The 27,347-nt window shown below is 35.7% G+C and overlaps 4 protein-coding genes across 5 annotated transcripts in view; 1 reads left to right on the top strand and 3 right to left on the bottom strand.

Annotated features, from left to right (window-relative positions):
• The window catches only part of myripb (myosin VIIA and Rab interacting protein b), a 126,026-nt gene extending 122,133 nt beyond the window's left edge, over positions 1-3,893 (top strand). For both annotated transcript variants that reach the window (XR_014531568.1, XM_083529858.1), the window contains exon 16: positions 812-3,893. Coding sequence is in view for 1 of the 2 variants with exons in the window: in XM_083529858.1 (XP_083385984.1) it covers positions 812-849 (38 nt within the window). In the remaining variant the exon portion in view is untranslated. The remainder of the gene's footprint in view (positions 1-811) is intronic.
• The window catches only part of LOC310719859 (uncharacterized protein), an 81,359-nt gene extending 61,135 nt beyond the window's left edge, over positions 1-20,224 (bottom strand). The window contains exon 1 of the mRNA XM_083530038.1: positions 20,221-20,224. The gene's annotated coding sequence lies outside the window, so the exon portion shown is untranslated. The remainder of the gene's footprint in view (positions 1-20,220) is intronic.
• prlh2 (prolactin releasing hormone 2) lies at positions 3,989-5,623 on the bottom strand. Its single transcript, XM_083530146.1, has 2 exons — positions 5,436-5,623; positions 3,989-4,676 (listed from the first exon to the last, which is right to left on the bottom strand). The coding sequence occupies exons 1-2, from the start codon at positions 5,620-5,622 to the stop codon at positions 4,474-4,476; spliced, it is 390 nt and encodes a 129-aa protein (XP_083386272.1). The 5' UTR covers position 5,623; the 3' UTR covers positions 3,989-4,473.
• Positions 13,479-24,077, bottom strand: zfand1 (zinc finger, AN1-type domain 1). Its single transcript, XM_083530049.1, has 8 exons — positions 23,927-24,077; positions 23,581-23,623; positions 22,905-22,944; positions 20,816-20,943; positions 18,803-18,894; positions 18,317-18,438; positions 17,617-17,772; positions 13,479-15,408 (listed from the first exon to the last, which is right to left on the bottom strand). The coding sequence occupies exons 1-8, from the start codon at positions 23,997-23,999 to the stop codon at positions 15,232-15,234; spliced, it is 831 nt and encodes a 276-aa protein (XP_083386175.1). The 5' UTR covers positions 24,000-24,077; the 3' UTR covers positions 13,479-15,231.
• Positions 24,078-27,347: the final 3,270 nt, after the last annotated feature.

Raw genomic sequence — 27,347 nt, 5'->3', positions numbered from 1 at the left:
GTGTGTGTGTGTGTGTGTGTGTGTGTGTGTGTGTGTGTGTGTGTGTGTGTGTGTGTGTGTGTGTGCCTTTTGATCAATGTTAAGATCCATAAAGCAACCATTTTCCTTTATATAAACAAGAATGACATCTCCCCCTCCCATTTCACTGGAGTTAATCAGAGATGTGTTTTTCCCTACTACATGGGATTAAACAGTTTGATTATGAATATAAATATAGAAGAAAATGTAAATGTGCAGCTAAATGTACGCATCAGAGTGAGTAGCACACTGTCCATTAGAGAACCTGAATAAGTCAATAGTATCCTTTTTACTCCCCTTACATTCTCTTCCCTTGCCCTTCTATCATTATTTCTAAAGATCTCAATTTTAATTAATGTTGTTTCTCTTGGGTCTATCTCTGATTAAGGGCTGTTCACTATTAATCATTCATCTTCAAGCTTGAAAGGCAAAAACTAATGTATTTTTTGTTATTGTATATAGCCAAGCATCCTGCTGCACTATTTTAGTAGGTTTATTATTTTGCAGTTATGTATAAAAGCATAGTGAACATGGTACATAAGATTTTTTTGTTTTTTAGACAGTAGTGTGTCATTTGAACTTCAAAATATTTTTTGTTAATTGTTTGTGTATTAGGTAAACAACTTACAGTGAATTCATATAATGATTTTCTTTATAGAAAAGTCTTATGATTGGAACCACATCTAATTCATGGTAGCATTTATTTTCCAATTCTGCTTTCACACTATATGTGGTTGGGAATTGCTGCTCTGTTGGAAACATTTGTCCTTAAACATGTTTTTTTTCTGTCTAGGAAAATCAGTGGCAGAGTCAAGATTTTTGCAGCCTTGACACTAACAGTCAGCCTCTATCCTGGTCTTTAAACCTCAGTCTCATCTAGCTTCATCTTGCCATTTCTGTCTACTGACCATCAGGCCCACACCAGTGCCTTGATCCAAAAATCTGTTCCGATACAGCTCATAAGCCATTTACCAGTTTCTGAAAAAAGAAAAAAAAAGATTGATAAATGAAAGAGAAAAATTGAGATTATATTGGATTCCATATAGATGAAGTTGCCACCTCATCCGTCACCCATCTGCTGGAAGCATACTGGGACTAGCAGTGTTTGCTTGGTGCAACTGCAACTTTTTCTCTACTGGATCTCACTCAAGAGCCCCTGAACATTTGTAACTATATGGTGGAGTTTTATTACACATCTGTGTTCCATCTCCCAATGACTCACTCAAGTTTTTAAGCCTTAAAGGAGTCCAAACTCCTCTGCAAATCATCACAGAGTATATTTACATACACACCATTAAACAGAAGGTTTTACATATAAGATGTTGTAATTGTCACATTGCTGTACATTCTGAAAATGTGTTGCTGAAGTGTTCTAGGTGTGTGAATTCTGGTTCTGTATGTCAGTGACAAAAAAAATTATTGTGTATGATATGTGTTCCTAAAAGAGGCCAAACTGTATTTGGTAAGAATGTTATATGTTTGAAATGTCATGGTAGAACTAAACAATAGTAACTACTGCAGGACCTTTTTGACACAGCTATGAAACTTTGTTTAATCTACATGCATTTATACTACAATTGTTGTGTTCAGTAATTATTGTGGATAAGGGGGGGGGGGGGGGGTTAAAGCACTTCATATTTAAAGCACTTCCTTTGTGAGAAATTATTGGTGACACAGTATTGTCTGTGAGAGATTGTTTGTGATTCCGAAATAATACATTGCAACACAGATTAACATGACTGACTCATACACACACCTTTAATCTTTTATTAAGTGTGTGTGGGGGGGGGGCAAGTGTCCACAAACTGGCTTATAGCTTGTATAGAATAGGTTAGGTTCCACAATTTTGCTCGAAATTCTGAAAAAAATATGACATTCCAGCCCCTATTAAAAATGATTGGGGACATTTCTACCACTTAATACCTTAAATACCACTCAGCCATTGTTTGTCTGACATGCCCATATGACATATCGGACACACCTATGCTGCTTTAGTACATTAATGAATGTCCATTGTTAAAAGCGCAATACAAATAAAACTGAACTGAATACACCATACATTCTTAAATTTCACTTTGAATTCTGTGAGAACTGCAGAATTCAGGCTCTGTTGAAACTGATGGTGAACTTCCAGCATTCACAATCAATGAGAAACAAGCAAAAAAATACTGTGCCATGGCACATAAAAACAAACCTTTATTAACTTGGAGAGTTGCTTTCTGGGTACTACATTGGTACTTCATTGACATCACATGATGTCACCTGTGACCCTGCCCCCATATCTAAAAAAACAATGTAGAACAAAGAATTCTGACATAAAAATGCTCTGCTGCTTTACATGCTTGGCACTAACCATTTAAATTCTTATTTATATGAGACAGCATCCATAGATGGTTGCATCGGAAAGGAAAATCATAACTTCAGCTAATTACATAACTTCAGCCTATTTAGCAGCTACACTCCTAAATAAAAGGGTCCCTTAAGGTTTGTTTTTTTATTAGGATCATAGAGAGGTCTGCTCTCTTATAGGGGGATCCTTTTTTTTAATAAATGTTTCTAATTCTATGCAAATTAAAGTGATTAAAGCAACAAATGCAAATAACTGTCTCCAAGGAATTATTTGGATTAGTCCTACAGTACAGGGTTGTCTGGTTTCACCAGTGTCCTAGCTTTTTAGTTCCTACCTGTGTTTAGCACATATTCATCCAGAATGAAAATTCTAAAAATCTTGTGCATGATTTTTACAAGAAGTTGTATTCTAGTATTTTTTAAATAAGACAATCTTATAAAGGAAATCTAAAAGCATCAAAGGCTTTAAAAGTATCAACAATAAGCCACCACAGTCACCCACAACAAATGTTCTGCATGCAACATGATCACTTTCAGTGATTGCTTCAGGCATACAGTATCAGTGTAGGGTAATGGGTGGTTAGAAGAACTCATAATTCACTATAATATCCACAATCCAAGCTAAACTTGGCAGGCCACAGAAACACGAAACACGTACAGTCCACCTACATGTGGCAAATGATATACAATTCAGGAAGGCCATACAAGTTAATCTGAACTTAATTAAAAAGTTATGAGACTTCATTTTGCAACCAATGTACTTTTTTAGATATTGTATGTTGTTTTGCTTCAGGTGGGTCTAGGCTGAGGAAGTCCACCTTTAAAAATGAAAACCAATCAACACAATCTCATAATAAACAAATTAGTTTGTTTTGTCATTTATATAAGCAGACTTTCAGTTATCCTCATGGGAAAAATTTCTGCAGTGACAGAAGGCAGTTAGGTAAATATAATTACATATTTTTAATTATGGATTTAATTTTTATTTTCTCACTCTGATAAGTGTTTTTGTTCTTTATTAATATTATGACACGTTTGGGTTTTTTTGTTTGTTTTTTGTTTTTCCATCTCAAATAGGTCCTGTTCACAGTTGTCTATAATGATGTCTGTGTAAAAATGCATGTTTTCTCTTAGATGTACAATATTTGGAAGAAAAGGCACAGTCGAGATGTAGAAAATGTTTCTGTATTTTTCTATTGTAAAAAGAAGTTTGTTTGGATGTGTTAGTGATATTCAGGATGTGTTAGTAAGAATAACAAGAATTTGTCAGTATCGCATGTTGTGTGCTACACATTGTGTGTCCAGTTTCTGATGGTCCACTTGTTTTTGAAGAAGAAGAAGAGAGAAGGTGAAGACTAGCAACTGCATTCCCTTTTTCCACTTCATTGTGTCATTCTAAGCCATTGCATTTTCACATAAAGAGAAGAAAACAATCAAAGCAATGAAAATATGCTCTGATTTCGATTTGCCAAATTTGTTCTGACTGACAAAAAGAAGACATGAATAAAGTTTATATACCTGACATTTACATTGAATGGTAGTTTGCTTTAAATAGAAATTGAAGTGGTTCATTTTCAACAACACAATAACATGCTCAAGCTTGCATGTGTTTACTCATTTAATTATGAATATAGATTGCATTGATGCATATGTACATATATTCAATCATTATGTAACATTAGAAGTGAAAACACAGCAACTAAAGATAAAAGAAATTATGGTCTAAGACATTTGGTAAATGTCTTAAAAAACATGGTATTTGGAGACAATTAATATAATAATAATAATCATTTACTATAAATTGAAGTGAGACATTTAGCACAGGTCTTACTTTACAACTTTTGTAGTATTACTGAATTTTTATTATTACATTTTAGTGTATTTAATTATTTGGAGTCCTTGTGTAAAGAAAATGTATTAATAATTTTACATGTAACATAAAATGTGTTCATTTTACATGCTATTGGTTTTGAATATAATATTTCCTCTGTGGTCTGGATAATAAAATAGTTATGTATTGGTATGTTAATAAGCTACCTCATCTCAAGTGGAATTAGTTGCTGATCTTCCTTCAAGTAATAATAACTAAAATGTTTTGCCTCTGATTCAAGTATAGGATTTGTGCACATCTGGGTAATAGTCCATGTTCGAGGAGGAGACTTCATTGCGTGCACTTTTAGTGTTTCTCAGAGCGCTGAGCAGCAGCAGCAGGAGTGCATTCTGTAATTGTGCATCACTCTCACGCTTTCCAAAGCGGCCGATGGGTCTCACACCACGACCTACATACCAGAAGGGGTCAATCTCAGGACCTGTAGTGTAGAAGGGGAAAGCAATATGAGTGCACAGGGGAAAAAACAGTGGGGGTGTGAGTCACTTTGCATTTTTTTCTATTAAGCTTTTAAAAAATTTAAACTCATTTCAATTTTATTTGTATTCATATTTGTATTGGGTTTAACAATGGACAATGTTCCAAAGCAGATTTACAGAAATTAATAGGTTATAATATATAAATATGTTTTTTTTTTTTTTCCATATAAGTATAACCCTAATGAGCAAGCCAGTGACGACAGTGACAAGGAAAAACTCCCGGAGATGGTTTGAGGAAGAAACCTTTAGAGAAACCTAAAAGAAAAACCCATCCTCATTTGGGTGACACCAAATCTCCATTCATTATAGTTTGATAATTATTGAGGTGTGCTGTTCTGTGATGGTCCTTAAATGCAGAACTGTATTGCAAATTGCATCCCCAAGCCATTGTAATAGACTGGTACATTGATTAAAATTAAAATCCATCCTCGTAGTTATTCAGTTGCACAGTAACGTCATGGATCATTAGGCTGCACATGTTTCATTCAATTAATTGTTATTATTATGTGTGTAGCAATAAATTTGGTCTAGATTAAGAGCCTAAATCTTCATTTAATTATTCAAATCAATATTGACAGGATTTCTTTATGTAGGCAAAATCAGATCTAGCTCAAATGAGAACTTGACCTATAAACATGCCAAACCGCATGGTGGGTCCAAACCTTAAAACTATGTATATGAGAGCATTTGTATTTACATACTTCTGTTGTCGACGTTGTGAACGATGTGCAGATCTTGCTCCACAGTGGTGCACTGCGCACAGGTGGCGCTTGCGGACAAGATGAGAAGCGCTGCGATCAACAGCGACATCCAGCGCAGGCGAAAGGAGCGCTGCTGCTGCTGCTCAGTGCTCATGTACCGAGATGCAGGACCACCCGGGACCACCATACCGGAGTACTGCACAAAACACTGACATTTTATAGAAACATCTACATAGTTACAGTCATCATATGCATTAACGGAAATGTGTACAGGTTAAATTTGCAGAAGTTTTCTGAAATCAAACCACTTGCTTATGGGTTTTCTGTTATTGTGCATTGTTTCCTACATGAAAAGATTAAATAGATTGGCTAGTGTCCAGCCTAAGTATCTAACTTTAAATGCAATTAAGTGTCGCAAAATTGGTTTAAAACTGTAGTTTAATCCAATAAAATTAATGCATGTCAGTAACTTTGTAGGGACACTGTGCATCAGTTTGTTTTTCCAGCTTACTTCGCAAACCATAAAAAGCAAAAAATGAACAACTGAACCACAATGAACCTATATAGCCAACTATTATCATCATTTCTTAAACCAGTGGTTTTCTCTCAACTCTTCCCCTCAAACAATGTGTCAAACTATAACCTGCCTATAAGTTGCTTTTCACTAAATTGCATTATACCACAATACAGAAAGTACTTTTAAAAAAACATTTATGAATAATCACAGAGTATTGCTATAATAATATGTTTGCAAAACTTACCTGTAGGATATTAGACCTTCAGAAACAGCTGCTATACAGTGAGCGCTTTTTCTCTGTAGGCCGATCCAGCTGTCGCTTTTATATCTCTCAGCTGATCTGTATTATAACATGCTCAAGGAGGCGTCAGACCCTGCGTACATCACCCCCCCCCCCCCCCCCACACACACACACACACACACACACACTGAAACTTCCCCCATCGCATCTGTTTTTTTCCCCTCTACCATCCTCCCACTCGTGTTCTTCGTTGTCCTATACCCCTGAGAGAACATGAGAAGATGGAGATAGAAGCTTCTCCCGACACGCCTGATCACTTTCCATCACCGAGTCCGTGACAAGAAGCCTGACAGGTGGAAGTGTTGCATAGACGCACACCTTTACCTCATCTCAATTACTTTGCATTTAGAGGATACACAATATCATTATTGTTTTATGAACATGTTTAAATATGATTGTGCAGTGTGTGTTAATTAACGAACGGAAAGATAAATGAACACACACGGGCTGGAGTAAGACATTTTGATGCCTTGGGTAATAAAAATACGGGGAATTAATTTTATGGAGTTTACAATTTACTTCTATGTTCTGGAGTGAAAAATAAAAACTGCAAATGCAAACGCAGGTCACTGATTATACCGCATTTAGAGGACTAACATCCTTAAAAGATAAGAAGTATGTATTTGTGTAGAGATTCTTCTCGTGTACACAAAACATGATATTTCTTTTTGCAGAAACTTTGCAGTTAAATCTAATTGCCACTGACACATAATGTGCATAATAAATATATTTATAGCATTATACTGTAAAATAAACCTATTTAAAGTGCATGTATTTGCCTTTGACTATTACTACACAATCTGTAGCACAATGTTTAAATGGTGTGAAATTAATTTATAAAGGTTTTTGTATTATCTATATTTTTTTTTTATAAAACACAGTTTCACTGCAGCATTTCATATAAATTTTTTTGCCAGAAATGTTTTAATAATGAAGGTAATAATCAAGAATAATGATATCATCATTTTAAAATCCATAAAAAAGTTTCTATTTAATAAAGTGGTGATACGGGATGACTGATATATTGAACAGTCTAACCGAAACAGTATTTAATACTTGGTGAAAAGTGTTTATTTGCAGTGACAGCGTTAAGATCCTTTCTGTATAAACAAACTAATCGCTCACAATGCTTCACTCTTTTAAACAAAATGTCTTTAAAACTTTATATTTTAAGGACTATTCTTTTGACTCCCTGATCAGAAATCTTGCAAAAAATCTATCAGTAGGCAGTGTCATTTTTAGATAGATAGATAGATAGATAGATAGATAGATAGATAGATAGATAGATAGATAGATAGATAGATAGATAGATAGATAGATAGATAGATAGATAGATAGACTGGGATTGCCAACTGTACTGTTTCTGTAAAAAACACATACAGTAGGTATTACATTAATATTTGTCATATTTGTTTATATCATATTTTTTATAGGTTTGATCTCAGCAGAGAAGAATAAAAGACAGCAGGTTAAAACCTTGTCACTAAAAACTGTAATGTTAATATCAAGGAACTTATTGATGTATCTTTGAAAGAGGCTCGGTTCCCATCATCACAAATGGAACTGCAGAATTGAGGGTGAACATTTTTAAATTCCTTGGTATGCACCTCACTGAGGAAAATGACACCTGTCAGAACATAAGACAGCAGTCCAGATGTCAGGAGTACCCCTTAAGGGAGATCAGATATAGATTTCTTGCAGTAACGCTTATTAACGGGCCTAGTTAAATAGTGGCAACAAAGAAGAAAGGCCAGATAGTAGTCATGCAAGTAAACCAACTGTCTTTTAGCAGCACCAAATTGTCACTCAGGTCTCACTATATTCTCACTTAAAGACTTCAGACACAGTCTAGGTCTAAAACCAATTTATTTAATCAAACCTTTAATAAATAGGTTTTTCTGAGATAAATAAAAGATCTGGAGGAATAATGGCTATAGTGGGTTTTGGTGAACTGGAATGTTTTGCATGCTGTCGTCCCCCCACTCTTTCACATTCACTCAGATTTGTTGTTAGAGGAGTTGCTGAAGCTTTATGTTCCAGAGCTCCATCATGTGTGTGTTACCTTCTGGCTCTCATGCTGTCATAGAAACACACTGTGCAGTGTCCTTAAACATTACAATAAGCATGCCTACTAATTCATGTTTCTCTTTCCCCTGCTTGTCCGTTCACCTTCTCTCTCTCGCTCTCTCTTTCTCTCTCTCTCACTCTTTCTCTCTCTCTCTCTCTCTCTCTTTCTCTCTCAACTGTTGTTTATATTAACAGTACATCTATAGATACAAAAAATATTGGATTTGATTCCAGTAATTCTTATTTACAGACTGTAATGAAGACGGTATTAATAATCTGGTTGTTACTTTAAACTAAGCAGTAATTGTGAAGATTGTGTTTTGTGAGAATAGGCTTCTGTCTAGCCACCCTAGCTTACAGCCTAGACTGTCATCAGATGTAGAGAGTGACTACTTGACAGATACTCCTGTCAGTCTCACCAATCCTAGTCCTAGTCAATAGATTTTAATAATGAGATTCTCTACATGCTTTGCAAGCACTTTGTTGACCAGTCAGATGTAACAAAGATGATGTCAAGAAAAACTTATAGAAACAGATCATCTTTATTTGGAGTTAACTAGAATCCTGTCACTGACAGGTGTATGATAATAACTTTTAAACGAGTTCAAAGGCAATTGGGTAATTCAGAGCACAGTTCCACACTTCATTATGAAAGGGTGTACACACTTATGCAAGGTTTATTTTTGTTCCCCCAAACATATATACCTATATCAATTAAAATTTTGTTCTATAGTTCTCACATGCTCTAAAGCAGTGGTCTTAAACCCCCGGGCCGAGGACTGGCACCAGTCCTTGGGGTCAATTAATACCGGGCCGCACAGAAAGAACACATAACATTATTTCCGTTTTATTTATTGTCTGATTCTGAACGATGTTTTATTTTGGAAAATAACCAGCTTCTCTCTTCCACATCTGGCTGTGACTCACTTTTCATGCATGTCATGATGCCTCAGTCACGTCTTACCTACAACCCCTACCTTCTTAAAGGGGCTGCTCCGGCTGCTGACACATAAAACATCAAACCCCCAAGCTAGCAAAATGAAAAAAAAAAAAAACACAGTGGATTCACGCTTTTTATTATTATATTTTTAATATTACCAGTTTTTATGCTGGTCGTATCATTTTATTTTGTTTTATTTTCTGCCACACCTTAAAGGCAGATGAAAATATCATCTGACATTAAACCGGTCCATGGCGAAAAGAAATTTGGGGGACCGCCGCTCTAAAGTACATTCTTTAAAGCTGCTTTGAGACAATGTTTATTGTGAAAAGTGCTATAGAAATAAACTTGAACTGAATATCAGGAAAGTTCACTTTCTTTCAATTTCATTATTTTAAAAATGCTAACATTGGGAGTAAATCCCATCAAATCAATTCCAAGCTGGAATTCTTTTCACATTAGACTAAAATAGATTCTAAAATGTTTTAATCATGTTGATCATCATATCATTTACATCAACTTATGCTCTTATTCTTGTGTAACCTGATACTTTGTCTATTAGGCATCCATTTTTAGGACTGTTTTTAACAAATGATTATTTAATTTCTTCTTCACCAACTTTAGGTTGGTGATTGCCAGCACTCCCCAAATTGCTTTAACTCCGTCTCACTCCAACAGTGACTGTATAAAGTATATGGGTGGATGTAACACAACTAGGCAGCACATATACTTAATTGAAAGATACAGAAAAGATCTGTATAGCCCTTGCCTCTAGTGGCTGGCTGCAGTACTGCTTAGTGGGTAATCTTGGCCTTTCATTCAGCTTCTCCCATTAGGGGTCACCACAGTGGATCATCTGTATTCATGTTCGATTTGGCACGTTTTTACGCTGGATGCCCTTCCTAACGCAACCCTTACTATTTATCCGGGCCTAATGGCTGGGTTTGGGTTCCTGACTGGGAATTGAACCCAGGCTGCGGCGGTGAGAGCGCCGAAGCCTAACCACTAGACTACCAGGGAACCAGTGGGTAACCTTGACCAATTACTGACAAATAATTGAATGTTTCTCAAACTACATGCAGGTAATTTTACTAATCTGAACAGGGAATCTACCATATCAAAGTACCTGCATAAGTCAGTTATGTATAAAATAAATGTTTCTGATTATAGGCCAACATCAAACCTCTTTATCTTCACGATTAACAAATCTCTTTATCTCCAAGATAAAAGGTTGTAGCACAGCATAGATACATGAATAGAAATATCATTAATTGAGTGTATGACTACTAATCACACAGACCTGTAAACAATCACCACTCACAGTATTCACAAACCAGATTGAGCCTCACCTTGGACATGGTTGTATGCAGCTGACCAAACCATTTGCCTGATTCAAATGAAAATGTGGTTTGTAATGAGCTCAAGGCTAGGCTTGACATGAGACTAATTGGAAAGAATCTGGCCACCACCAAGCTGCCACTTCTGGCTCTTTGTGCAAGCCCCTAAACACTCAACTTCTTTCAGTTATACTGTATATATGTCTAAGCTAACCCATGAAACTCTATCTGTGTACTAATTGTTTCTCTCGACATGAGATTAATGTAAATTGCTCTGTATACAGGCAATTGTGAGGCAAATGAGATAAATGTACATTTATTGAGTCTCATAGAAATTGCTGTGTTTAAAACCTGACACATACCCTGACAATATAGCACCTACAGTAATAATGAATTTAAAAACCCTTTTTTGTATTATGTATTGATAATAAAGATATTGCATTATAAATAGATAATTAATGCCTGAGCCACATGCTAATCATTCCGAAGACACTGTGAGCTTCTCTGGTAAAAAATTGCACTTTTATTATTAGAGGACATCATCTAAGATCCAAGCTAATGCATAGATTACTGGTTTCAACCCAGTAACATCTGCTTTTCTCAGTTTAATCAATTAATAACGTAAGTGTTGAACAAACATCCCTTAAAATCTTTTTAGTGGAGGAGGTAAGAAAAGACCAAGTGTTGATGATAATGGAAAATACGTAGCTACAGATAAATTCTGGAGTAAGAACGGGAGCTTTGAGGATGGATTTGGACTGTAGTTAATATCAACAATCTGCTACATTGACTCAGAACCACAGTTTGCTTCTGATCACCATCACTGTACCCCGCAACATCGTGCAATAAATGGACATTTGGTGCAACCCAGATGAGGATGTGTTCCCTCTTAAGTCTGGTTCCTCTCAAGGTTTCTCTCTATGCCATCTCAGGGAGTTTTATTCCCTACCACAGTTGCCACTGGCTTCCTCATCAGGGACGAACACCTATAAAGAACATATACATTTTTATTACCAAATTATCTGTGTAAAGCTGCATTGAGATAATGTTCATTGTTTAAAGCGCTATACAAATAAAAATGATGTGAATTGATAAAAAGAAAATGGGAAAAAATAATGTAGCATTTAACTTAAAATGTGATGACCTGTATCTAAAATACAGATTTGTCTTGATGGGCACAAGCTCTGCGGACTGATTTATATACATACACATACACAGATCAGGCATAACTTTATGACCTGACCTGTCGAGAATTAACAGCATTAACATTTTTCTGCAGTTTGAGTTACAGCAGCTCGTATGTTGGATTGCACCACACAAACCAGCCTTCACTTTCCATGTGCATCAATGAGCCTTGGCCACGCATTACCACTTTTGACCACTATATACCAGGAACGGCCCACAAAAGCTGCAGTTTTGGAAATGCTCTGACACAGTCGTCTAGCCACAATTCGGCCCATGTCAAACTCACTCAAATCCTCACGCTTGCTCATTTTTCCTGCTTTTAACACGTCACCTTTGAGAACAAAATGTTTACTTCCTGCCTAATATATACAACCCACTAACAGGTGCCATAATTAAGAGGTCAGTGTTATTCACTTCACTGCTCATATTGTGTTTATGGCAAAGTTATGACATTAGAAAGAGACAGAGAGAGAGAGACACACACACACACACCAACAGCCAGTCCATGAGAATATTTTCACAACAAAACTGGTCCGTTGTTTACAAAAAGTAAGAGACACCTGCTAGAGAAGGGTTGGCTGGTCCAAATTATGACTAGCTGTGAATGTGTGTACAGTGCCCTGAAATAGTTTTACATCCCATCCAGGGTGTGTTCCTGCCTGGTGCTCTGCATTCCATCATGATCTTGACCAGAATAAAAAGATTAATGAATAGTAATTATTTTCAATCATCACTTGCATTTTTGTTATATTATATAACATTGGACAATAAAGTAAAAACAACATGCTTTATTTTCTATCCTGCATTCATTCTGTCCTTTAATGTTACTGACAAACACTGTCTGTGATATCTTAAAAAAAATAACAAAATAATAAATAAAAAGCAGAGAGCCCATATATTCAGCCAGCATAAGCTGGCCATTAAATGAACTTTCCCTACATAAATATGGACATTTTGTTATTAAGACAGGCATCGTCAGTCCTATTCGTAAAGGGAGAGAGTGGCTACAGGCAACAAGTGAAATCATTTATGGCTACGGTTTGGTTGAACTGTCAGCCTGCAGCCACACTGATTATAATGCAGAATAAAGACCCCTGACTGTAGTATTTATATTATCATTTTTTGAACATTATGTACACAATGTCTCTTTTCCAGACAATTATTTAATCCTTATTTTTACTGTCAGGGGTTCTGGAATTCGGGAATTACACATCAAAATTATTTATTTACTCATTTATTACCAACTTTTGATATCAAAAACATTTACTTGGAAACTGTTTTTTTCTTCTGAATTAATATTTTTAAGTGTGGGAGTGCAAATGTTCAGGAGTGTGGCTGGTGTGGCAGCTCTGCCTTTCTAAATCACAGTCATTCATGGTCTCAGGGTTTCAGGAGCCCCAAGGCCATGATTCTTAACCTGATGTATGAGTGGGCCGATTACAGCATTGATTAACACTAGTTTACTCATGCAGTTGACCGCCGTTGTGCCATGAACCGTTCAATATCAACACCTGATCAGTGAGTGAGACTGTGTTGAGTGTGAAAGCGCATTGTTTAAGAGAAAATTTGCAGCTGTCACAAAACTAATGAAGGCAGGCATGTGCTGACTACCTCATCTCATGCATAGAGAAAAGTTTGTCACTTAGTAACCAACTTCATTTCATGCAAAGGGCACTGCAGAGACCACCCTGACATGTTAACGCAAATTCATTTTAATGGCACCAATTTTATGAATGCTCGATTATTTGCAGAGCGCATTTCTGTTTGACCATTTTTATAAAAGAAATTATTAAATACAAAAGAGGTGAAATTAAAAACCTTCAACGCAACACACAATACACATTTTTGATCACTAAACATTTGTTTTACTGAAGCGACACATTTCAAATCAACCACCAAAATCCAGCATGATGCAGACATCCGGCAATTAAAACCGTCCCTGTGGAAACATAGCAAAAGTTCTGTTTGGTGCCCTGATGATGTACGTAATTTAAAACACTATAATTACAAAACATGTACAAGGGTATTTTTTACGAGCTGCTCTGTCACTCGAAAATGTAAACAGGCTTGTTTGTTTGAGCAACTGCCTCAGTGCAAAGAAAAATAAGTAATAGGAACCTGGTATTTCTATGTTCTTATTTTTTTTGTGTTTAATAGACATGACAAGTTTTTTTGGAAAACATGCATGACCTATAAAACATGTCTAGTCTTCATGCTCTATGTTGAGTTTGGTTTCACTAATAATAAACATACATTTCCATAAATCATCCATATTTGTCCATGCCCATGTTGATTGGAGTATTAAAAACTTTAAAAATGTATTCATGTAAGATACATTTAAGACAGATTAAAAATGTGTTTAAGTTGCAATTAATCATGAGTTAACTCAGGACAATCATGCGAATAATCACGATTAAATATTTAAATCGATTGACAGCCCTAATATATATACACACACACATACATACACACGTCACATTATCTAATGTGACCACTTAATAGGAGTCCCCTTAAATTCTGACATTGGTTTAATTACAAAATGCTTTGTACAATGGCCAAATTTGTATGACTCAATAGATAGCTGATCATAAAAAAAGTCAGACACTAAAACTTTAAAACTACTAAACATGTACACTAAAACTTTAGCAGAATCCACTTATCAAAAGAAACTAAAAAAAAATGTAGAATGCTTCATCCTGGTCACCTTCTGTGAGTCTGTCAACTTAGGGTTAATTGCTAAGTAAGAACCGTCTATCAACCCATGAATGCAAGAAATAAGTTTTAAAATGTATTTAAGTTAGATACCCCTTATTTTGTAAGATTAACACGACCTGCATAGAAACTGGTATTATCTAAATATAATAATAAACGTGAATCCATTGTATTGTTTTTTGTTAATTTTGCTGGCTTGGGGGTTTCAATTTAGCAGTAATGTATTATGTGTTAGCGGCCGGAGCAGCCCCTTTAAGAAGGTAGTGGATGGAGGTAAGACGTGACCGAGGCATCTTAACATGAATGAAGAGTGAGTCATAGACAGATGTGGCGGAGAGAATCTGGTAATTTTCCAAAATAAAACATTGTTGAGAATCAGATACTAAATAAAACCAAAATAATGTACGTTATGTATTCTTTCTGTGCAGCCCGGTACCAATTAACCCACGGGCCGGTACCAATTGACCCACGGGCCGGTGCCGGTCCGCAGCCCAGGGGTTGGGGACCACTGTTTTAGACCAGCTACCATGTAAAAAAAAAAAAAAAAAAAATACAGATTCTATATGTTAATTTGTGTGTGTTTTATATTTTATACATTGTAGTCAAGAATAAACATACACAATAATGTTAGCTTTTTACAATATCAGCTGGTGCCTGATGATAACATACAGCACAAGGAGTTTATAGCTGATCTTGTATCCAAATTCTTACATTACTTCCAGGTAAACATTTATTAATCATGAGGAAGCTATGTAGGCTGTGACATCTTCAACCTCAGAGCACTCATTATCCAGATATTCCAAGATAACATTGCCTCCATTATAGAGAGGAGAATCTGAGAGTGAGAGCTGTGACTGGAGACATGCATCCATTTTGATGGCCTTCCCAGTTTCAGGATGGCACAAGCGCAGTTTCTGCACATAAAACAGATTACAAATATTACATTTTCTTTTATGACATAACGATTTCAATAACTATATTATGCATTATATATATATATATATATATATATATATATATATATATATATATATATATATTAACATATATATACATATATATATATATATATATATATATATATATATATATATATATATATATATATATATATATATGTTTTATCAAAGGTTTTACCAATCGTATACCTTTTTGTAACACACCTGATTTTATTTCATACATGTGTATGCTAATGAATTTTTTTAACACCACGGCTCATTGGCTTTAAGTGCTGCTCACAAAACTTCATAAAAGGTCATAAAGAGTCTTTCAGATAAATTTTTTTTTACTACCTGGCTTATTTCTACATCAATAAAAAATATTTATAAGGCACATCAAGGGCTGATTGGCTTCAAATCAAGAGGCAATGGCAAATTAGGTGTGAAAAAATTGCTATGGAAATATATATATAACAAGCATCTACACTTTACCCAGGTGATAATATAAAGCAACACATCACCCATGAAAACAAAGATGATTAACTTTTAAGCATATTGGTGACTGTTGGGCAGATGTATTTTATGTCAATGTGTTCTTTGGCCTTTTGCACACCAAAATCATACTAAATATAAAGCAAAATGTGTCATAAGAAAAATGGAGGTTTTCAAAAAGCCCAATGAGATAAACCACTTTATCAGTGGCTTAATGCTGACTCATAGTGTTGCAGAGACAGTGTGACAAACAGTGACTTCTTCAGTGCAGCAAATGCAGTCAGTCCTCTATTCATGGAAGCATAAATTTTTTTCTTAATTTCTTAATCTTATTTGTCTTAATATATGTACTTGTATTGACTTGCTATGTTAATTTTTTTTATCCATTTTTTTTTTCCATTTAATAGCATATTTACTTCGTGTAATTAAAATAAAAAAAGCTATTTAAATTTGACACATACGTTGCCTAATAGGGATTTGCATCGGTGCATCAGCATAAAAGTTAATCATGTGATGCATCGATTTAAAGTGTGTATTAGCATTTGTATCGCAACGCATCATTTTTAACATTTGTATCTATAAAAACTATTTTTTATATATAATTATTAGTAGATGTTCTATACTTTTATAATTTAGAAAGTGACAAATCATTTGTGACCAATGTTTTATAAGTAGATTGGATTCTCCTCTTTAAACTGTTTCACAAGCGAGTTCTCTCAGCACCACTACATGAATATGACGTATCACAACACTACGGAGACCGAAGCGTATCCTGAGAGTCACACAGAATATAGATGTAGAGCTGCATCTTCTTGGAGACAGAACAGGAAAATAACATATAGGACCAAAGGCTTGTTTGTAAAAGATCCATGCGGCACTTAAGTATCGGAAACACAAGAGACTCAAAATCCTATGCCTATGAACTGGGATTCAGCAGATGCATCAGACTCGTAGCACAGAGTGAATCAGTCGGATCCGAGGGACTCAGTATTTGTAAATTTGATTCATGAGTTCAAGAATTCGGTGGATCCTACAAATTCGAAGCGTGCCCTCTAGTGGAATTCCATTAAAAAAGCAGGCAGAATCCCTACTGACTCAAAGGACTTGTGAGACTCAGATCCGGTCACTGAGTGATGCAAAAGAATTTAAACCTGCTAACGGATTTGGATTTCTCATATTAAATCGTAAAACCACTTTGGTAGCTTCTTCATATGTATCGTTAATGTATCGTAGGCTATGCATTAAGATGGCTAAGTGTCAATTATGCCCTACAGTGCATTATGGAGAGGCATATCACTACTGCTTAAGGGAGAAGAATAATCAAAGACAAGACCTCTCACTCCTACCATGGTCTGGTAATTCCGCTACCTTCTGGCAGTAATTGACCATTATGACCCCATACTGATCTCAAGCCTCTACTCTGCCCATAGAATTTTGAAATTCTGACTGCATTACTGTATTCAATTTCTGTACTTGATGCTCTGTACCTGTACTCTAAACAACAACTATCTGATCTAATCACTTGTATTAGTTTCACCAGACATAAAAAAAACAGCAAATGACATAGGAAGGTCTGTGTTATAATGCAGGGCTAATGGTCTGTGTCAGAATGCAGGGTTTAAATAAAGTTTAAGTGTTCCCAAACATTGAGCAGGTAGGTGATTTTCACAGTTTAAAGAGATAATGGTATACCTTGGCTGTGAGCACATTGTTGTTGTTCTTTAGGCTGGCCTGAGCTGCTGCAAAATCCACCACTTTACCCACACTCCACTTGGAACTAAAGAACATGGGTAGGCTGGATGTGTTTACATCTTTTGGCAGGAACACCTGGAAATATGTCCGCTCTATCTGGAGAGATATATAGCTTTTAGGAAGGTAGCGTTATCCATAGTGAAAGTCAATGTATCGACCATTTCTAATCTAAATCAAGTTAACTAAAGGAATTTTCTAATAATCGTTGCTAGTAGGGCAAAGATTACCAATTATTTATTGAAAATAATATAATATTCCTGATGTAACTTGACAATAATTATTAGCACAATTACAAATGCTTTTTCTGTAGTGAAGAGTTCAAACTGCTTCTGACCTACAAATAATCAAACATAACTAAAATAATGGCTGGAGGCCAATATGTTTGGACTAGAACATAATGGTGCATGCTGTTAAATGCATCAATAATGAAGTAATGGGAAAACTTACAAATACACCATCAGTCTTTACAAAGTGTCTCACATACTAAGAGACAAAATCTTAAAGGTTTGTAAAAGTCTATAAATAATCACTTAAGCCTGTAAAAGTAAAATCAATCATATGAAACCTCAATTATTTAAACATTTAACATTGAAGTATTCTTTTAAAGTAGGATAACATGAATAAACATTGGGTTAAATACCTCTGGCAGTCCTTTATCTCCAGTAGCGTGTAGCTTGAGCTTCATAAGAGCTACTTTAGCAGCTGTAGCACTGTTCTTCGCACCTTTTCTGCCTTTACTGGTTGGTGCATTCTTCTTTGATTCTAATAAATGAATTATAAATATTGTAAAAATAAATCTATGCTGCCCCTCTGTGGATTTAATAAATACAGGAACACTTTCAGTTAATTTTAATACATTGCAACATTCAAAAAGTATTTAAGTAGAATAATTGTTGCTTTAAAACACCAACATTTTAGAAATACCATTTTAAATGGTAACCATTATTAAAAAAAAAAAAAAAAATGCTTAAGATGAACAGCTTAAATTGAATGTGTGTGAATACTATTACTAATACTATTCCACTGTTACTAAAAAACGCTATATTTTAGATTTTTAAACAATAATTTGCTTTAGTTAACTGATTGACACTAAATATCTATGATTATAACTAAGCTTATGACTAACCTAAGATTTTTTGCACATGTTCCTGTGTTGCCACCATTCGTTGTTTGGGTTTCTCCAACTTCTCACAGTTATGGTCTTCCTGATGCCGATGACTAGAGAAAATTTATTTTAGGGATAAGGAAAATTCATCTTTAAAAATCATGGTCATAATAAGCATAATAATAAGCCTCCTAATTAATATCAATATCAGTGCATAACTGTAACAGGAATACAAGACCAAAAAAAAAAAAAGTTCTCATATTAACATCCAAATGTGTTGAACAACTTAAACAAGGCAAACTAACAATGTTTGTATGAACTCACCCATTTTTCAGAGATCAATAATATTGGAACATAAGGCTGGCAGATGTTTCTTGTTGCCCAGATATGCCTGGTAGATTAATTGATTGAACACTTATTACCTCTATGTGTATACTTTGGGTTTCAGCTTGTTTATAAAACAGAAAATAAAAATAGGAAAACAAAAAACCTGATAAAAAGAGAAAATAGCCATTGCACAAGCACTGGGCAATATGTAATACAACAATACAACATATGTCCTGAAAAAAAGGGAAGAAAAAAAAACAGATCTGGTACAAGCTGTAAAATCTTAACATAAGTAGAACAGATGTCAGTTGAACAAGAGCATCCAAATATTGTGTTATTTACTTAAATTAACTTCAATACTGATTTGTGCAATACAACAAATTGGGTGATTAAACACATCTTAATGTAAATATTAGGGAATAAAGTATAAAAGGCTCACATATTGTCTCAAAAAGCCACATGTTCTATTCATCATGTTCATGTTTTCGTCTGTATGACAGGACCGTATGAATGTGTGCATCTTGCATTAGAGCAGTCAAGCAGCCGAGGCTATAAGATGATCAGTAACACCCTGAAACTGAGTTACAGTACAGTGGCCAGAGATATACAGAGGTTTTCCAAGGCGGGTTCCACTCGGAACAGACCTCGCAAGGGTTGATCAAAGAAGTCAGGTGCAGAAGCTGCTTCAAAAAGCAGATGCATGAGTGCTGCGGCATTGCTTTAGAGGTTGCAGAAGCAGAAGGTTCGCTTGTCAGTGCTCAGGCCATACGTTTCACACTGCAACATTATGGTTTGCATTCCCATCCTCCCAGAAGGAAGCGTCTTCTGCCTCTTTCCTGGCTCACATTAAATCCTGAAAACAGTTTGATGAAGACAACCTGTCCAAAAGCATGAATTATTTAAACCATGTCCTGTAGTCCGATAAGACGAAGATAAATTTGTTTGGCTCAGCTGGTGCCCAGCATGTGTGGTGACGCCCTGGTGAGCAGCACCAAGAAAATTGTGTCTTGCCTACAGTCAAACGTGGTGGTGGCATCATGGTCTGGGCCTGCATGAGTGCTGGTGGTACTGGGGAGCTACAGTTCTTTAAATGAAAACAGGGATTCCAACACTTAATGTGACATTCTGAAGCAGAACACGATGCCCCCCTCTTCAGAAACTGGTCCGAACGGCAGGTTCCCAACATAATAAAGACCCCAAACACACCACCAAGATGAAAACTGCCTTGCTGAGGAAGCTGAAGATGAAAGTGACCAAGTATGTCTCCAGACCTAAACCCTATTGAGCACTTTTGGGGCATCCTCAAGCAGAAGGTAGAGAAGCACCAGGGTTCTAACATCCAGCAGCTCCATTATGTCATTACGGAGGAGTGGAGGAGGTTTCCAGCAACAACCGGTGCAGCTCTGGTGAATTCCATGCCCAGGAGGATTAAGGCAGTGCTGGATAACAATGGTGCTCACACAAAATATTGACACTTTGGACACAGTTTTGACATGTTTACTTAGGTTGTACTCACTTTTGTATTGTCCCATGAAAGGATATATTAAAATGGCTGCAGGAGGAGCTTGTTAATGATCTCAAGGAAGCCGTGACCACGACCATACAGATATATATTTTTTTCTTTTTCAGATTTGCCTCAAACAAATATTACAAAGGCAGAGAAAAGACTCTAATGGATCTAAGAAATAAATAAAAAAATGTACATACGCAAGACAGAGTTTCTTTTGACAATGTGGGCAGATTACAGGAAGAAGCTCCCTCCCTTTGCAGTCCTGAAATGTACACGGATGCGATGAACTGACTCCTGACTCTAAGACATCCCTCTTCACCAAAACCTAAAGAGAAAAATTATCGAATCATGGAAAAAATGTACTATTTTATTATGAAATAAATTTCATTAGAAATGGAGCCACAGACACAGATTAGATTCACGTCATAGACTTTTAAAATAAAGATTAATTAACTAGTATTAATTTAAGTAATCAATAAGTTTGAGATGATTCCAAAATTAATCTTGGTCTATAACAGATTGAGTGGAGAATGTTAGAATAAAAAAATATATATATTTTTGAATCAAAAAGTTTCAGATGCTGTTGGAACTTGTAATGTAACTTGCCTGGTGTAATCATACTAAATTAACACTTATTATAACATATCAAACCACATCTGAAACAAAATGCAGAAGACACAAATCATGCATCGTTATGCACCATGTCATTTTACTATTTAGTTAATTACTTTTTTTTTTTTTGGCCGAAGTTGGCCGAAGGAGGAGAAAGACGTCTACAGAGACGGCAGGAAAAGGAGCAGTGTAGGAGAGTGGAGGTTCGGGTTGGTAGTTTAAATGTTGGTACTATGCCTGGTAAAGACTTTAATGGGCATGTAGGTGATGGGAACAGAGGTGATGAGGAGGTGATGGGTAGGTATGGTTTTAAGGAGAGGAATGTGGAAGGGGAGGAGGTGGTAGATTTTGCTGAAAGGATGGAAATGGCAGTGGTGAATAAGTATTTAAAAAAAAGAAGGAGGAGCATAGGGTGACATAAGGGTGGAGGCACTACTGCAAAAGTAATAAGGGAAACTAGGAAGGTACTTGGTGTGACATCTGGAAAGAGAAAGGAAGACAAAGGGACGTCATGGTGGAATGAGGAAGTGCAGGAAAGCAAAAGGAGAAAGAGGTTGGCGAAATAGGATTGGGATCAACAGAGAGATGAGAAAACTAGGCAGGAGTACAAGAAGGTGTGGCAGCAGGTGAAGAGAGCTGCATGAGAAGTTGGACACTAAGGAAGGAGAAAAGGATTTGTAGCGATTGGCAAGGCAGAGGGACCGAGCTGGGAAGGATGCAGATGGAAATGTGTGGACTAGTAACGAGAGTGTGTTGAGAAGATGGAGGGAGTATTGTGAGCAGTTAATGAACGAGGAAAATTAGCAAAAGAGAAGGTTGGATGGTGTGGAGATGGTGAAGGAGGAAGTGGATAGGATTAGTAAGGAGGAAGTGAGAGCAATGGATTAGTAAGGAGGATGAAGAGTGGTAGATCTGCTGGACCAGATGACATGTCGGTAGAAGCATAGAGATGTTTAGGAGAGATGGCAGTGGAGTTTCTAACCAGGTTGTTCAACAAGATTTAGGATGGTGAGAGAATGCCTGAGGAATGGAGAAGGAGTGTGCTGGTACCGATCTTTAAGAATAAGGGAGATGTGCAGACCTGCAGTAACTACAGGGGAATAAAGTTGATCAGTTACACCATGAAGTTATGGGAAAGAGTAGTGGGAGCCAGGCTGAGAGAAGAGGTGATCATCTGTGAGCAGCAGTATGGTTTTATGCTGAGGAAGAGCACCACAGACGCAAAATTACTTGATAGAGAAGTATAGAGAAGATCAGAAGAAGTTACATTGAGTGTTTGTGGATTTAGAGAAAGCAAACGACAGGGTGCCAAGAGAGGAGTTGTGGTACTGTATGAGGAAGTCAGGTGTGTCAGAGAAGTATGTGAGCGTGGTGCAGGACACGTATAAGGTAAGTGTGATAGCAGTGAAGTGTGCAGTAGGAACAACAGACTGGTTCAAGGTGGAGGTTGGACTACATCAAGGATCGGTTTTGAGCCCACTGTGCATGTGTGTGAATGAGAGGGATGGTAGTGGAGGGGTGCGGTTACAGGAAGAAGTAGTGGAGAAGGAGTTCAGGTACCTGAAGTCAACAGTGCAAAGTAATGAAGAGTGTGTTAGAGAAGTGGAGAAAAGAGTGCAGGCAGGGTGGAGAAGATTCGTGATCTGAAAAATCTAATGAAACTTAAATTCTTACCTCTGGACAGGAGTGTGAATCTCTGTTTCTGTGTTCGAGACTAGTTAATGATAAATAAACAGTAACCATATGTAAATATAAACAAGTCATACATTTGTCTAGCTCAGAGATGCCCAAACTTGGGCCGAGCGCTAAAAAGAAACAAGCCAAAGGTGACCTGAATGGCCTCCCATACCAAATACATATCAACAAATGCCTTCTGGAAAAACTTTAAAAAAAATTAAAATAATTATTATATTTTATATTATATTGTAGTGTGTGTGTGTGTATATATATATATATATATATATATATATATATATATATATATATATATATATATATATATGGTAGAATAGCTGTAGTTGCCATTTAAATACAGTGTTTCTGTTGGAATGATTAGTTTTACTAAACTAGAAGTTTGAAAATAAAACTGCATTAGTTAAGCAGATTACAGATTCATGCTTATTTATTTATTTCCAAATGTTGAATTATTATAAATTAGAGAAATCTGTAAACTATAAATGTTTGGAATTCAGCAATTTAGTTTGGTAATTGTGTTTTTTCAGCCCATGGCCCTCAATCACGTTTTTCATAGGGAAAAGTTTTGGCACCCCTGGTCTAGCTGTAGGTTGTACATTTCAGTATTCACTTTCTGAATAAATACAAACTTAAAAATATGAATCGCTTTACTGACCAAAACACTCCAGAACAGCCGTCACAGACAAATGGCAGAAAGTCTGCACTGGAAGAAAAAATGTATTTACTATATATTTATTTATGTAAGATCTATCACACGTTTTTTTTTTGTTTTTTATCAAATGTAGTCAATCGGGCGTTTTATATCAGCAGGAGGAAAATCATCTCAGCTCTAAAGCTCGCTAGTAACTGATACAGACTCACATGCTCAATGGCGCTACAATAAATATGTAGTTATTTTCCTCACTTAACAGCATGGTTACCATAATAAATCTTTTTCTTTTCTCTTTTTATTTGGTTTTTACATATTCACGTAAAGCATAATGATTTCTATCAGTTCCGACCTTTTTGTTTGCAATATTCAATTTGACAATGTCTCCCAACGTCCAATTCAGCCATTTTGAAGCGACTTAGCATCGAATTTCAAAATAAAAGCCTTTTTACCTTAATAAAAGTTCATGAACAAATAATACTACAATACTATAATGGCCCCCATCAGTGAACAGTTCACTGAACAGCTCAACAATGATAAAACTATAATGAATTTGCTGCCACACCGATTAAGATTGGTTCCCCTTGATGTTTCCTCCTCATTAGATTAGACTAGATTAGATTCGATTCAACTTTATTGCCATTGTGCAAGGTACATGTACAGCGCCAATGAAATACAGTTAGCATCTAACCAGAGGTGCATAAGTGGCCTATTTACAATTAGTAAATAACAGTGTGATAAGTAAGTGTATGGGGTCCTATCTCTATCACCGTAAAGCTTCTTAGAGGCAATATCCATTGTTAAAAGCTCTATTATGTCTGGATAATTATAACTGTATATAATTGTAATTCATAAAATATTCTAGTCTATCTTTCACCGATCTTTTACAGTTGTCCATACAATGTACATATCTCATATTGTACATTTATATATCCCTATTCATATTTCCATGCCTTACACACATCTTTCTTTAATTATTTTATTTATTTTAATAAATAAATAAATAAATAAATAAATAAATAAATAAATAAATAAATAGTTTGCACAATGCTACTATTTGCACTTCTGGTAGATGCTAAACTGCATTTGCTTGCACCTGTGCTTTGAATAGATAATAAAGTAGTGTATATACTAATAAAACTTAATTTAATTAAACTGAATTGAATATATGTGGTGTGGGTGTAATGATGTAATAAATAAATAATTTAAAAAGTGATCATGTTAATCATTTTAATCTAAATAATTTGTTAATTTAGCATTTCAAGATTCTTTTCTTTGACACACTTACTGTGGGTTATAAGTACCAATGTTTTATCCATTTTCTTATCTAGCACCAGATATTTAACTCACCAGACACTGTTTACAAATCCAGACCTACAGTACAAACTAATACATATATTTGGTTCTTTCTTATGTGTGTGCTAATAGCCAAGTGCCCAGATTTCCTTTTCCTCCAGGTTTTGCAGCCAATTAAGGACAGTGTTGTACACAAGCTATTTTGTGTATTATTTTTACACTTTTATGCCTTTCCTGGCCTGCATTCTGCCCTCTGTCGCTCCATGTAATAGGTCAAATAAAGTTGTATAGAGACTTCCTCTCTCTACCTGGATATGTTACATAATACAATATTTTGTTGAACGCAGCTGCCTAGTCTATTTTGTAATATTGAACAAACATCTTTGAGTATTTACAGTACTCTACTCTGAGACTTACAGTTTCGTGCATTTATTAACATTCACTTGTTGTGTGTGCTTTTCTAAAAGATATAATATACTATAACACAATACAAGATTTACACTTACATTTAGGGCATCTTGCAGATTCCCTTATGAAGAGTGACTTAATTACAAAGTGCTCTAAAGTGTCCAATAACCAATCTATTGTTGGTTTACTAGGACACAGACTAAAAATAACATCAGTCAAGAAATCTGTTGGAAGAGAAAATAGTTAGAAAGCAAGGTGTTATATATAAACAGATTTATACACATATACACCAGCGAAAAGTAACAAAGTGTCTGTACTTTTTGCATTTTAAAGTTAAAACATCTTAATTTTTATTCATGTCTTTAAACATGGTTTAAAACTGCTAGAGACTCTGTTTGGACATCAAGTGAAAGTTTGTTCTATCACCTTGTTGCCAGATGTTTTCCAGTCAAGCAGTGGTTGTGGATCAGAGGGAGCATGCTACAGTGGAGGATGAGATAAGTGTTAAGAGTTAGAGGAGTTTTGGTTTTGCAGGCAAGCATTAGTGTATTAAACCTGATACAGGCAGCTAAAGGAAGCCAGAAGAGGAAGCTTTGCAATGGGGTGGTGTGGGAGAACAGAGGAAGGTTCAAATCATAGTGTGTGGTTGCATTCGGGATCAGTTGCAGAGGTCACATGTTTTTTAGAGTCAAACCTGCCAGGAACAAGTTGCGGTAGACCAGTCTTGAGAAATGAATGAATTCTCCTGATGTTGTAAAGGAGAAATCAACACGAGTGGGTTAGAATAGCAGTCTGGAAAGAAAAATCTGTTGATTGTCCATGGCATGCATTGACCAAAGTTCAGAGGTGGCAAAAGTAAACACATCCTTCACTTAAGTAGAAGTACAGATACTCGTGTTTTAAAATACTCTGGTAGAAGTTGAAGTACTGACTATCCTTTTTTTCTCAAGTTAAAGTAAAGAAGTTTGGGCTCTGACATGCACTCAAGTAAAAAGTAGCCTTTACTACTACCTGTTTATTGTCACGCTGATAACTGGACATCACTTTGTATTAATATAAGGGCTGTCAATTAATAAAAAATTCTATCGCAACTTAATCACACATTTCTATCTGTTCTACATGTACCATATATTAACACGTTATGTTTTTAATACTCTAAGCAACATGGACAAGGAAAAATATGGATGCTTTATGCAAATGTATGTTTATTATTAGTGAAACCATAATCAACAAAGAGCATTATGACAAAATTATTTTTGTACTTTAAAGTAATTATGATGGATTAAATTACCTAAATCATAAGGACACCAAACGGAACTTTTGCTATGTTTCCACACGGACGGTTAATAAGGTTATACAGGAGAAACTGTACCTCTACTAACTTTCATAACGTTCAGGCTGTTTTATTTGTTTGTGAAGGGAGGTGACAGAGACGGCAGAGAGCGCCCCCTGTGTGCTTTTTTTATTTTAGAAAAGCACAACGTTTTGTTGTTATTATGAGTGTATTCAAATAAAAGTAGACCCTCTGCAGAATCGAATGATGTATTGCTCTTACTCAAGAGGACGTCGTGAAGAAATCTATGTTGCGCTGAAGGATTTATTTTCGCCTCTTGGTGTCGTTAAAATGTATTTGAGTTTCAATTTTGACAGCTCTAATATAAAAATAATCAAAATACAATTTTATTTGTCACATACACATACATATAGGGTACGACATGCAGTGAAATGCTTGCTATATACTATATATATTAATACAAAACGAATGTCAAATGTTCTATTTACTAATGAATGTATCCAGGCTGAATATTAAACATATAGAACACAAGCAAAGAAAAGATGATGATGATGATGATCAGGTGATCAGAAATATCTCTGTTCTCATTCATGTTTACATCACTGACTCCCTCTGTCTCATCCATATTAACCCCAGACGTCTTGTTGCCTTCTGCCTGCTCGTTGTGAGCTTCATAAACTAGTCTACGTCTGTAATGTGGGAGAACTACTTAAGTACAGTAACACATTATTTGTACTTCATTACTTCCCACCTCTGCCAAAGATAAGATCAGAGA

Source organism: Silurus aristotelis, assembly GCF_946808225.1.
Source record: "Silurus aristotelis genome assembly, chromosome: 25".
Lineage (NCBI taxonomy): Eukaryota > Metazoa > Chordata > Actinopteri > Siluriformes > Siluridae > Silurus > Silurus aristotelis.
The sequence above is the reverse complement of the archived record's forward strand: the minus strand, read 5'-3'. Positions and strand labels throughout refer to the sequence as shown.